At 39.3% G+C, this 13,111-nt stretch overlaps 1 protein-coding gene across 9 annotated transcripts in view; it reads right to left on the bottom strand.

Moving 5' to 3' along the window:
* ttc14 (tetratricopeptide repeat domain 14) overlaps window positions 1-12,364 on the bottom strand; it is a 37,575-nt gene extending 25,211 nt beyond the window's left edge. The window contains exons 1-13 of one of the 9 annotated variants that reach the window (XM_054790692.1): window positions 11,877-12,364; window positions 10,963-11,090; window positions 9,561-9,760; window positions 9,053-9,137; window positions 7,331-7,460; window positions 7,001-7,156; window positions 6,827-6,898; window positions 6,630-6,749; window positions 5,050-5,172; window positions 4,447-4,564; window positions 1,856-1,965; window positions 1,556-1,752; window positions 94-1,315 (exon numbers count right to left, since the gene is read on the bottom strand). In XM_054790692.1, the coding sequence (XP_054646667.1) occupies window positions 792-1,315; window positions 1,556-1,752; window positions 1,856-1,965; window positions 4,447-4,564; window positions 5,050-5,172; window positions 6,630-6,749; window positions 6,827-6,898; window positions 7,001-7,156; window positions 7,331-7,460; window positions 9,053-9,137; window positions 9,561-9,760; window positions 10,963-11,090; window positions 11,877-12,010 (2,097 nt within the window). In that variant the 5' untranslated portion in view covers window positions 12,011-12,364 and the 3' untranslated portion in view covers window positions 94-791. Of the gene's footprint in view, window positions 1-93; window positions 1,753-1,855; window positions 1,966-2,303; window positions 4,565-5,049; window positions 5,173-6,629; window positions 6,750-6,826; window positions 6,899-7,000; window positions 7,157-7,330; window positions 7,461-9,052; window positions 9,138-9,560; window positions 9,761-10,612; window positions 11,091-11,876 lie in introns of those variants that run through there. The other 8 variants (XM_054790690.1, XM_054790689.1, XM_054790691.1 and 5 more) reach the window with 8 other exon arrangements.
* Window positions 12,365-13,111: the final 747 nt, after the last annotated feature.

Raw genomic sequence — 13,111 nt, 5'->3', positions numbered from 1 at the left:
TACATGTGCTGGTTAATAAAATTCAAAGTGGCCCATGCATTCTCAATTTTTTCATTATGCGGCCCTTGGTGGAAAACGTTTGGCCCTCCATGGTATGTACTAATTATAATGCTTGCCAGTAAAATATCTACTTATTCAAGATGAAGCCTCAACAACAAAGCCACTGTCAACTGATTTACCCCTCCATTTTAAAATGGGTATACTCTGCACACAAAATTATAATTCCAAACATTTAGATCTAAGACTTTATTCACATTCTTCAGTCACATCCTGCATTTTAGTACAGCTCTCAAAGGGGGAAAAAAAAGACACAAAAATCAAACAAAAATTATTCACGATTTGTACTAAATCAATGCACAATTCTGAGTGTGATGTCCCTTTCAAAAAATGTACCGGGTATGTCTCATCCCGCTTTTGAGCAGCACATGCAATCAGTTTTTACTGTTAGATTTAAACATACTGTGCAGAAGCACATGTGAAAATGTCAGCTCCTATGGCATTATTGGTGTTGTGCACAACCTGAAGGCACCATTAATGCTGAAGGGTACTGTACATACAGGGTTTTGGTGTATTTTTCCAGGCACATTCTTGCCAGGAATTAAGACTTTTCTTTGAAATGTGGCAGCTTAAGCAAAAGCCCAAAGACAACAGCAGTTCACCTGTAAAACAATTATGGTCCTCTCTCCCAGAGTGTTGGAAGAAAGTGTTGGCAACACATTAATAAACGTGCATCTTCATCATGTTCGGAATTGGGGTTTATGTTTCCAAATGGAAATCATGATGTATGTTAATTACTTTTTGGGTCGAACACCTTTATCCTTCTCAAACTTGGCAATTTGGTTAAAGATGTCCAATAGGTTTGCAGGAAGGTCTTTTTTAGCCCTTCCCCCCGGTACCATGATCTCTGCACCCTGCTCAGCTTGGATGTCAGCGGCATCTGACCTCCTTCCATCTAGCTTCTCTTCCTGAGCTTCTTCCCTTCTACCACCTTTCTCTTTCTGTGTTTCATCTTGTTCCCAGCCTCGGGTTTCATACCTTTCACCTCCCAAAGAGCTCCTCCTGGAAAACTCTTTACTCAAACCTTCTGTTTTCATGGGTTTTCTGGTGTATCCCGACTCAGATGATGAGCAAGATACTTTGCGCTTCCTCTCATCTAAGCTGCTTCTTCTTTCAGTCCCACTGGTCCTTCGTTTATCCTCATTTGCTCTCTCCATGCTCCTATAACAACTATCTCTACTCTTACTTCTTTCTGGACTTCGGCTGCTACTTTTCCTCCTCCTAGAGCTGCTTTCTGCTTTATTCTTGTTGTTCTTTCCTGTATGTGGAGGACATTCAGACTCATCATCATCTGAGGCTGCTGACAAAGAGTATAGACAGATCCTTGGGGCATTAACATCTTTACCCTTCCGTTTTGCCTTTCCCTCCTCCTCAACCATTACTCCAAAACCTTGGCCTCCTTTCTGGTTCAGAAAGGTGGCAGAGGTGTTGGGAGGTGCCGGATACCACTCCAGCTCCTCATCCTCCTCTTTCTCCTTCCTTTTTTTCACACCCTTACCCTCTTCACTCCTCCTGTTGCTCTCTCTTGAAGAGAGTCTGCGATGGCGCTTGCTTTCCCGCTGTGACCTCCTCTTCTTCTTCTTCTTCTTCTTTTTGGACCTCCTGTGATCCGAAGAGGACGATGACGTGGAAGAGTTCCTAGAGGAAGAGGATGATGAAGAGGAAGAGGCCGATCTCTTTCGTTTTCGTTTCATCCTGACAAAGACAAACATGCTGAGAATCTCATATGTTCAAACAAATTTTCCCTAATTCATGTGATGATCATATCCTTTTTTTAAGATTGACAGAAATAACTCACCTCTTCTCCTCTTTTAAGATCTTACGCAATTTCTCAGCACTGCTTTGACTGCTCTTAGCTTTTCCTGCCACTTCTTTAGTGAGCGCTTCTTCCCGAAGGCGAATGGAATTCTTTATGGCCACCAGGTGAGACAATTTAATCACAACAACGGTGATCCGAGTCCAGAGAGATATGTAAAATCACGACCCATGACATGCAACAGCGACCGCGGATATAGCGTTCAGTCAATTCATCATCCAGTCATTAGGTAGAGAGGAAGAGTAAAAAACAGGGTTTGCAAGGGAGCGTTTGCAAAGAAAACACAATATAAAAGGTTTGAACAATGTCAGTTTTGGTTACGTTACCAAAGAAAAGGTGGAATAATCCAAGAAGTTGGCAGAGGCAGATGAGCAGACAGAGGTATGACAAACAGTGAGAAATTTGTTCCAAATTGAGACAGATAGGTTACCGTATTCCGATCATGGACGAGGGATGCAAGAGTGTGCAGAGGAGGAGTCATCAATTTCCAGGGTTATTATCCCCCCGCAAGGCAGGTGACAAAAGGCCGTGTCAGTCAGAAGGTCAAGTCCCAGGGTCACAAACATGTGCATATGCCAAAAAAAAAAGAAAAGAACTCATCAGTATTACTGTACAAAGCACTTGAGTATGTATAAAACAATGACTAAATTATCAGCATTGGGAAGGCTTAATTGCACTGATCTCACTTTGCTGCCACTTGACCACTCCGAATTATACTATATACTGTATGTTGTTGCGTTAGGGTTCGTACTGTGATCATCTTTTCCAAGCAACTAAAAAAATTAGGCCTGTCAAAAATAACATGTTAACAGTAGTAACACATTTATCTCATTTTTTATGTTAACATTTTTAATCAACACGTCATGGCAAGCCACACCTGTTATGACAGCAGACGGAGGTACAGTGTAGCGTCCCCAGAGTCACACACTCCCTTATAACTTTATTTTGAGCTGAACACATCAACAGCAGTGCAAATCCAACACCATACATGTATCTCCAAATCGCAAACACGTTTCTCCATTCATCCTAGGAAAGGACGCTTCCTCATTCAGACCACACAACCATGGCGTGCATGCACCGACATTCTGAACTCAAACATTTATTATGTGTGTATGTATGGTCTAAATAAACAAAAAGACAAAAGAAAAACAATAAGTGGATATGCTTACCAGCATTTAAGTGTGCTCGGAAATCCCAGAAAACGTGAATTCAACTTAAATGGGTCTTTTGTGCTCTGGCCCTAATTTTTCCCTCATTGCTCATACCACGGTAAAAGTGTGATTCAAATGTTCTGCTTCTTTTGAGTGACTGTAGGTAAATAGATTTTCAGACATGAGTGGTATCTTTTAGCTTGATTTAAATGTTAATACATACAAATATATATATATATATATATATATATATATATATATATATATATAAAATCATGTCTTGTCATTTATTTCCTTTCTGTCAATAAAATACGCTAAAAATTTATAAATTTCAGACATAGTTTCAAATGGTGATTAATCATTAATCATACTTTTCAATGAATTTGAAAATTGTAATTAACCTGATTAAAAAACTTTAACCATTTGAGAAGTCTAATAAAAATACGTGGGTGTTATAATAGTTACTAATTGTGTACAACTTTTTGTGGGATATTCTAATCTAAAATGGCGCCAGTGGCTATGGATCAAGCGCAAGGATACTTGCTGGGCTCAAAGCAGAGGGGGGCACACACCTGGGACACCAGGTGTTGCCGATGAGCTCTCTGGAGGTGTCATGGGCCTATCAGTGGGCCTATCAGCGAAACACCAATGAAGGACGGTACCCACCTGACGACCCTAAAGAAGTTTTAAACCCACCTTCTTCCTTCCTGCCCTTACTCAAGAGTGGGGTGTGGGGGGGAAGGAGGGATGGGTGCTGAGCAATGACCCAGTGGGCGGGGCAGGTTTTTTTTTTATCCCAGGTCTGGACCTTACTGACTAGCTCATCTCCCTCCACTTTGCAGGCACTACTTTACTCATGATTGGTCATGGGACACAGGCTCAGGCTTGATCACGCTGTAGTTGGCCGCCTCTGAAGAGGGTGTCTAGTGTTGAAAGGCCGAAACACCCACTGATTCAAAAGGTACACTACTGATGATGTGTCCCAAAGTTGACATCCTTCCCGTGGCTGAGATAAAGTTCCCACGCCACTCGCAGCATCCACGCCTCATATAATTACATTTTCCATGAAGTCCTGTGTATTTATGAACTTATACTACTGAGGTAAGGCGTTTTGGGCATTGTTTCTGAATTTCTTTAAAGAGGAGGTGAAAATGATGCAGTGAAACAAACATCTATCTAGCAACATTTAGCAACCAATCATTTCAAAGATCGTCTTTAATGTTGGACAGGTTGAGTGCTGAAAATGTGAAATTAATGTTTTGTCATTCAAAATGATTTCAGAGATCTCTTTTGTACAGCATGAAGGGCCGCATACTCAAAACTGTATTTGTATTTGATCTTTAAAAAAAAATAAAAATACAAATACCCACAGTATCCTCTGTGCGTTACACATAAAGCACTTATGTGTCGATGCCCACTCACCTGTATAGTCTCCGTGATCTTGTTCAAGGCTTCCTGGGCCTCAGGGTTTGCATTATCCAGCGAAAGAGCTCTTCTGTACACCCCTTCTGCTGTTACTAGTTTATCCTGTTCCTCCAGTCTAGAAGGGAAAAGTAATTCAAGTAGGTAGCAGAAAATTAATTAGAATACATGAGGGATCCTCCCCTCCAACAGGTCACAGAGCATGAATTGCTTGTGGTTTTGACTGCACAAATTGATTTTTAGGTAGTTGGCCAATTAGAAATCTATATGCACTAATTAGTGACTTCTCAATAATCATGTGATGTGTGGTGACAAGAGTGAGTCAGACATGCAATTGAGTTCTGAACGATTTTACATTGACTGATTATTTTCCAATCATGAACCGTAGAAGAGACTTGCAATAGTTCAGACCTTTACATGTTTAATTTAATCAATATAGGGTTAGGTCACATCCCTCCTCATTCAACAAATGTATATGACTTGAGAAGGTTCTAAACAATAAATGCAATAGCCCTTCAAGATTATATAGCTGTCAGATGTAAAATGTGCAGAGAAAATGGTGAACTATCACAATCACCACCCCAGAAATGCTGCATAGCTTACTGTTTTCCTCTCTCAACCAGTGTTTGGCAGAGGTACTTCTTGGCATTGCGGTGATCAGGGCAGGTCTCCAGGGCCAGTTCAAAGTCTGATATAGCCTTCAAGATGCTGCCTTTATTACCATACCTGAGAACGTAACACAAGCACACTAACATAAGAATAATATACATGCAAACAATCTTTTTCCCAGCAGTGAGACACAAAGATTACAAGTGCCCATAAGTGCACATGGCTGATGGATTTCATAATTTGACTCTCAATAGAAAACGTGCCTCCGCTATATTTTCTACTAATACAGTAATCCCTCGTTTATCGCAGTTAATTGGTTCCAGACTCTATATATCAAATATTTAGAATAGAATAGAAAACCTGTTATGACTTACTACATATAATTTCTAATATTATGCGAGCCCTCTAGATATACTGTAAAATAACACAACTATAGTCACATTTACACTCATATTGCCCAATACAGCAGATAGAATCAGAGAAAATAAGCCATTTAAGACATGATTATAAGACTTGCAGTCATGTGTGTTCCAATAAATGTCTTCCGGACACGTGGACAGGAAGTGACGTTGGGGATCCAGAGTTGAGTTTTAGCTCGAAGATAGCCACAAAAGTAGCTCATGTTATTATTGTTATTATGATGACAATGTTATGACTGTGTTTGTGAGATATATACAGTAATTACAAATTAATAAAAGTCTGTCATTAGCGATCAAGTCTGGTGCGTGTTACTAGTGACATCTAGTGGCCAGTGTAGACTACAGTTTCTGTATTGCCTTAACCTGTATATATTGTATTTTATTTATTGTACATCAGTTCATTTATAACATTTTATGCTGGAAAGTGCTAATTTAGGCCAAGAATATGTAACATTGACTTAAATATGCATTTTTTTGCCAAACATAGGCCTTTTAGTTAATGAAACCATGAAACAGCAATCATTTATTAATTTTTGAAAAATCAAGCATGAGGGAACATCGTTCGAGCCGTGACGCAGCGAGGGGACTAGAGACTGTATGTTTCAATAACATTTTGACTGAGCTTGATGATGTAGGGATGGTGTTCTTGGGGTCATATTTGGCATTTCTCTGCCTTCAAATTGAGTTTATGCAAAAGAACAAAATTTTGGTCTCATCTGACCATATCACATTCTCCCAAGCTTTTTCTGGATGATTCTGTTCTCATTGACAAACTTCAGACACCAAGATTCTTGCTGAAGGGCCAGGAATAATTTGTGTTTCATGGACACATGACTGGTTTGTGTGGATCAGAATTAATGCTGGTTGGTAGGGGATCATATACAATTGTATTTATAATTTTGTTTGTTTTTTCTCATTTTTTTTAGGATCTTCCTCGCTCTGTTAAAATAAACCTTTGTCTTTGTATGGGGTATGCTTACATAATTAGTAAGGGATAACCTAATTATTTCCTCCACGGTATTTTTAGTACAATTCCTACGGTAATACAGATTGGAATAAAATGTTTTTTATCCTTTTGGCATTTAATGAAATTTCAGTCCTTGCAGATATAGGCTTGTAAAACAGTGAACATTAATAATAACTCGAATAACTCACAGAGCTCCCCGAGCTACCAGTGCTTCCACATTTTTTGTGTCAATGTCCAAAGCTTTGTTGTACTCATTCATGGCTTCTACATGGCGGTTATTCTTGAAGTGGTCCACACCTGCCTTGACACTGAAGAAAAAAAAAAAAAAAAGGCATTAAGAAAGGTTACTCTTGAGGGAGACACAAGAGTGTCTGAGTGTGGGTACCATTTCAAAGCCCAGCATGCAGACTGCTTTTCCCGGATCGCAGATGCAAAATCTTCTTTTTCAAACAGTTTACTGCAGAGGGGTGAAACATAAAAACATTGTAAACTTTTTTTAAATTAATTTATTGATGATTACAACAGCCCCGTCTCTGAACCATAAGCTTGGTTATCTTACCTTTGTAGCCCTCTCATCATTGAAGGTGGGTGGATGTCACTAACGCCAATGTTCTCCAGCAAGTAGTCCACAACAGAGGGGTTGTGGTAGCCGTGGCAACCGCTCAGTATATGTTCGTATGTCTCCCTGGAGTCACTGGCTACACGGACACTACGACTGAAAGAAGGTTGCCATGATTAACAAAAGTGCCATTATCACTTTTGACCCAATACTAAACATTTAACATTTCAGTAGATTATTTCAAATGAACACATTTTTCTTCATATTCCAGACATTGATTTCAAGTTTTGATTTAAGTCTTGCAGGGCATTTGTCATTTATTGTTCTTACTTATAGTGAACAGGCAGCTCCTCCCTGGTTATGACTCCCAGTTGGACGCATGCCGATCTGGATGAAAGGGATGCTTGCAGGAGTGACAAAGTGATTTTTTCCTGGTAGCGGTCAATGTCTTTCACGCCAGCTAGAGAATAAGAAAATGTCGATCAGTGGGGCTGTGAATTGGTGCAAGCTAAATAAAATAGAAAGAGATTGGGGTAGGTCATGAAAAGATTGTATTGTAGACATAATCTGATAGATACAATAGTTACAACAAAATACTGGTAGGCCTTGGGTTACATGGTCCAATCCGACAATGTGATGCAAGTCGAGTTTTGGTGCAAGTTGGATCTTATTCCTAGATTATAGCTAAATTAAGTCCTAAGTCACACTCACACCGTACACAGAAAATGTGAAGGACATAAAATACAGTAATAAAATACTAAATACAATAATGAACTGAAACAACAATAAAAAAAAAAAAAAAAAATCAAAACCAAAGCACTAGCAGCCTTTTTATCTCAATAATAAGACCACTACACTGCTTGGGTTAATATACTGTCACTTACAGAGGATTTGTGATTTTCGACTGTGAACCACCTCCTCGTCATCTTTACAATGTCCGGGTAGACGTTATAATACAATCTTTATCCTTAATGATGATGGCGAGAGTTAAGCAACTGAGACAAATGCGGCCAATATTGAGCACAGTGTATGTATTCTTCTACGGCGCACCTGGCTCTAAGTGGTTTGTGAGCGAGTCTCGTGTTTACAGACCAAAATTAATTTATGGGAGCATGTATGTAACCACGGAACAATGTAACATGGAACACCATAAACGGAGGTCCACCTGTACAATAGATTCTAAGGCTACATTTCACCTAAAAGGGCAAATAGTCTGGAGGCTATTTTCCAGATGCCAAGAAACCATTAGGCCATGTGGAAACCAAGGTAAGGCCCTTGTACTACATTTTACACAAACCCAGTGGAAGGGTAGAAAGCACAGACGTCACCTGGGACTTGCATCTGGTTCTTGTCAGTCTTGTAAGAATTTAGTGTTTCCCCTACCATTATATTAGGGAGGAGTCGGACCCCTGCCACCAAGAAGGTCAATTTCATTTTTATTTACTTCATTTTTACTTAATATGCTCACAACAGAAGTAATTTAAGGAAACATTTCATATAAAACAGGTCTATATTACCTTGTACTTGTCTTAAACTAAATGGCCTTAGATTAATTGCCTTAATCATACATCATTTCATTTCTGTCTCTACATGGTTGCATATTTTAATCTGCTTTCTGTATTGCATGCGGAGGAGGCATCGCATTAATTAAATGACCTGTGGATTACTTTGGAGTCTTTCTATTGTGTTCTCTCATGAAAGTGGTTATCAAATGTAACTGCTGCAGTAACGCAATATAGTTAAGTGTCTATATTACGCTTCTATATTACGCTTCACACATGTGGGTGTGTTTGTTTAGTTCCACCTACAGCAATGAAGCTATGAGAAACGAGTGGATTAACAAAAACCACATCTGATTTTGTGACTATCTGCAGGGACAGGAGGCGTAGATAAGATCACCAGTATGTGATCAAAGATCTGCGCATATTGTTTGGTGAATGAATGAAAAATAGCCACACTAAAACCTTGAGCATCACTAAAGGAACAGTGTAAACTTGCTGTGTTAGAGCGCCTTCAAACATTTGCTTAAAGTAATTAACTGAAGACAATAACCTCTGATTAAGTCTCCAATCTGGTAGTAGGCCAAAGGATCGTCGTGGCTGCCACCTGAGGGAATTTCCCTAATGTGACAAAGAGCCTAAGAGTAAAAAGAAAAAAAAAACAACATTTGTTTGAACAACACTTCACAACAAAATATACCAAATAACAGAAATAATGAACTTTTTTATTTATCAAAACTAAAACAATCTCATAGTTTTGGCTGAAGGTGCAATAACTAATTATTTTTTGAATTATTTTTTACCCAAAAAGGAGTACTAATTATACTTTCTACTGACTTCTCACACTGAAAATTACAAGTCAGTTCTAAGGATTATGTTCTATTTTGGCTAAAATATTTGAATGTAATAGTTTCTTAAAATCATATTTAATCCTTTTCAATTGCCGAAGTTTTCTCGCAATGCGATATCGCCATTACTTTACTGTGTTTCAATGATGAAAACATTACCCAGCTGGCAAGTACTGAGAAAGATATACAGTATCATTGAGATTGGCTACTCACAGATAACTCCAGGTCTTCTATGTCTCGATTCATTCCTCCCGCCATGCAAATGAGAGTGAGAAAAAAGCCATATTCTCTAATATTGTTGATCCTCCCAACCACAACGTCTCCTCGTTCCAAATCCCGATACAGCATGGCCCTTCTTTCCTCAAAGGATACACCCATGAATAACTCCAGGGGTGGCATGACAGCATAAGGCTCTGGAGAGAAGATGAGAACACAATAAATATGCAGTTCTCAAGTGCATGAAGTCGTTAATTGTCAAGTGTGTGTTTAGCTTTGCTAAGATTTCTAATTTCAAATAACAGCAGAGCCCATCAAGCATCACATAAAAAGAGGTTAAAGGTTCATTGAATATTTCCAGGAGGCTGAGATTTGACATGCACAGTATCTCCCTTGAAGTTTTTTTTTTTTTTTTAAAGTTAATACGGGTTGCTCATTAAGAGGATAACCAAATCTATACATGAAGTACATGCAGCTTTTCCTTCTGATACTTTGTTGTAAAAGTTTAATCACCTCCTGGTATAAACTCCTCCATCTTGGCAGTCAAACACATTCATTTGTTCAGCAGAGCATACAAATATATTGAATGCATGCGATTTTCTGCTAGCTATGGAAGGATATCAGTGACAAGCACCTCCCAGCTCATGCACGTCTGACCCCTTCGGGATGCATCAGTACTGCAAGTGCCTCCAATGTGACATTTCTATGTATTTTATTGTCCGATTAACAAGAACAACACACTTACATTAAACGGATAATTAGGATTTTTCGGAAATCCTTGTGTATGTGACGAAGACGCTCGCATCTACTTCCGTGACGGAGTGCCACAGCCATCTTGCTTACGTGTGTGTGTTCCACGGCGTAAGGAGAAGTGAGCATCTTCGTCACATACTCAAGAATGGAGCGGTGACAGTGCGCAGGGATTCGGCGGGAGACAAATATAACGCAGAGCGATTTGTGAGGTCTGATTTTTTTCAAGTAGGCATTTTTGTGATGCAGATGTATTACTCTTTTGAACGCATATTGTTTTGAGAATCCAAACTCCTTACTTGTGAAACCCCAGTGACTACCGGGAATTACGTTCTTCATCACCGAAATCCGACCAGACCTGGACTTAAGAGACCAAGTGGGGGGTGAGTCGCTGTTGGTGGACTACCCTGCTGATGCGGATGTCATGCAACTTCATGTAAAAAAATCCAAACTATCCCTTTAAAGACATTACAGAGGCTGTAGAAAGTCTGCCTCACCTGACTGTACATCACTTAGTAATACACATATCTACAGGTCATGTGAATTTTTTTGCTTTTACAGGTGCTAACAAATAAAGCATGATAAAGGAGACATTTCAGTGCAGGGCAAAGTAATTTAAAAATGTTGCTTCTCGGTACGGGAAAAAAACCTGCAGCCTCTTCGTCGCCATGCTTCTCCTCTTTAGGAGCTGCTATCTTCCACGATGGACAGAAAAGAATGTCAGCCTTCCTGGCTATGAACTGCTCCACAAGGGGGTTGCTCTTCCCTTCACCATTGCTGTCAAGGTCACAAAAATATCAAATCAGGTCAGAGTAGAACCTGAATGCCAGCACACACAAGCCACTCCAAAAATATCGATACACCCACAAGATGAGTATTGGACCACATTTGAATCAACGGCACTGTTAAATTAGAGCTGTAGAACTATAATATTGATCAAAGGGCGATTCAAACTGTTCTGTCCATAAAATATCAAAAAACAAAATATATGTATTGTAGATTGAATTACACTCACCAACTGGACCAGCGATAACTTTATTAACGGTACACATTCACTGCAGCATTGTTTCCAAGGATTATAACATTTCACAATGTTATGATTTGGACTTGAAATAAAATATAGCAATCAATATGTGACTTAAGTGTAGATTTTCAGCTTTAATTTGAGGATTTTCTTAAAAGTAAGACCTTTCCCATTTAGGAAAAAGCGCACAGCACCTCCGAATTGTGGTGTCGTCCAATCCCTTGTTGCTTCTTGACAAATCAAAGATACAAGTCTGAAGATGGCAGCTATTCAAACTGGAATACGAATACTCTTCGTACATGCTGTATGTGCGTAGTTAACCCAGATGGTGAAATCACGTTCAAATAATGTTCCGAATTGACCCGATTAGAATAGACAGACCCGATTAAACACTTTTACCAATAGAAAAACAGTCTAAAAAAGTCGAGTCGTATCGTCGGCGTCTTGAGGTTAATACATTCAAAACCAACAGGCTGTCCGTCCGTACGTGACAAACAAAAGCAGTCCCCTGTATACAACTACGTGTTATGGCGACTTACCTTTCATGTACAGCCTTGCAAACGTCAGTCACAACGGCTTGAAAGTCTGGGTTTTCAGTCTGTTCACATTTAAGCGTGTTGAATAATGACTCTCCATGATAAGTCAGACACTGTCTCAACAAGTCTTTGTCCATTATGAGAATATTTTACATAGTAGTAGCGCTCAACAAAACAAGCAAAAAGCGGAAATAAACGAATACTGAAAATTCCGTACGTAAAGCTAACGATACAATGTATGTATAGTTAAGGGATCGATATAGTAGCAGTGCAAACTTCCATGCTAATACAGCTGAACGGTGGCTAGTGAATTATGCCTTTATCAGTTATCTCCGTACAACCAACCCTACTGCGATTACAAATGCCTTTTACGAATTTAAATTATTGTAGATAATTTACCCCCAATGAGAGGCAATGTAAGTTTTCCGTGTGCAGGACTGCTACCATTAGTTCTTCAGCAGAGCCTAGCCTGTCTGGAGAGTGCGGACCAAATGTGCGAACGGACATAGTGTGTAACACTAAAAAAACAATCGTGTGAAACAAGTCCTCACTAGACACTATCGTTCCCTATTAAATAGTTCATAGCAGTGAGACGAGCACAGATATTTGGCAAGTACTCAACCAAAAAAGTCCACTCCTAAATATTGAAATACTGAAGGAAAAAATAAAGTTACACAGATGGTGAATATGTTAATGCATTTACATTGCCGCAACAGTGTTTTTTTTTCTTTACCAAGCAATAAAATCAATGTATTAAGGGTATTAAGATTTTTTTTTGTAGCTGTTCCTGTCATTATGTTGACAGTAGTAGAAGTAAAATAGTAATACAGTAATACATTATACTTGCATAACCTACTTGAATCGTACTTTGAATCATATCAACGCAACAAAAGAGAGCACAATAAAGGGTACACATCATCACATCATATTAGATGCAACAAAAGAAAGCATAATTCAAGTACAGTAAATGAGCACTGTGAGCATGACAGTAACTGAGGGTTGGTCTTTATAAAAAAATACTATAATATTGTAATATCTGTGATTTGTGTTCCTGGGCCTTTAAGGGGCGGGGCTTGGAAAGTGGCGGTGCGACGTCACGAGCGAGTGGTGGGGGTGTTGAGAAGTGTGGGGGAAAGTTGGAGTTGTTGTGGATGTTGGCGTGGGTTGTGGCCTACAGCAGCCCTGGTGTGAATGTGAACTGTTGGAAAGTTCTCCGCTGTGAATAAAGCGATTGAAGT

This window comes from Dunckerocampus dactyliophorus, chromosome 10 (genome assembly GCF_027744805.1).
Source record: "Dunckerocampus dactyliophorus isolate RoL2022-P2 chromosome 10, RoL_Ddac_1.1, whole genome shotgun sequence".
NCBI classification, from domain to species: domain Eukaryota; kingdom Metazoa; phylum Chordata; class Actinopteri; order Syngnathiformes; family Syngnathidae; genus Dunckerocampus; species Dunckerocampus dactyliophorus.
The sequence above is the reverse complement of the archived record's forward strand: the minus strand, read 5'-3'. Positions and strand labels throughout refer to the sequence as shown.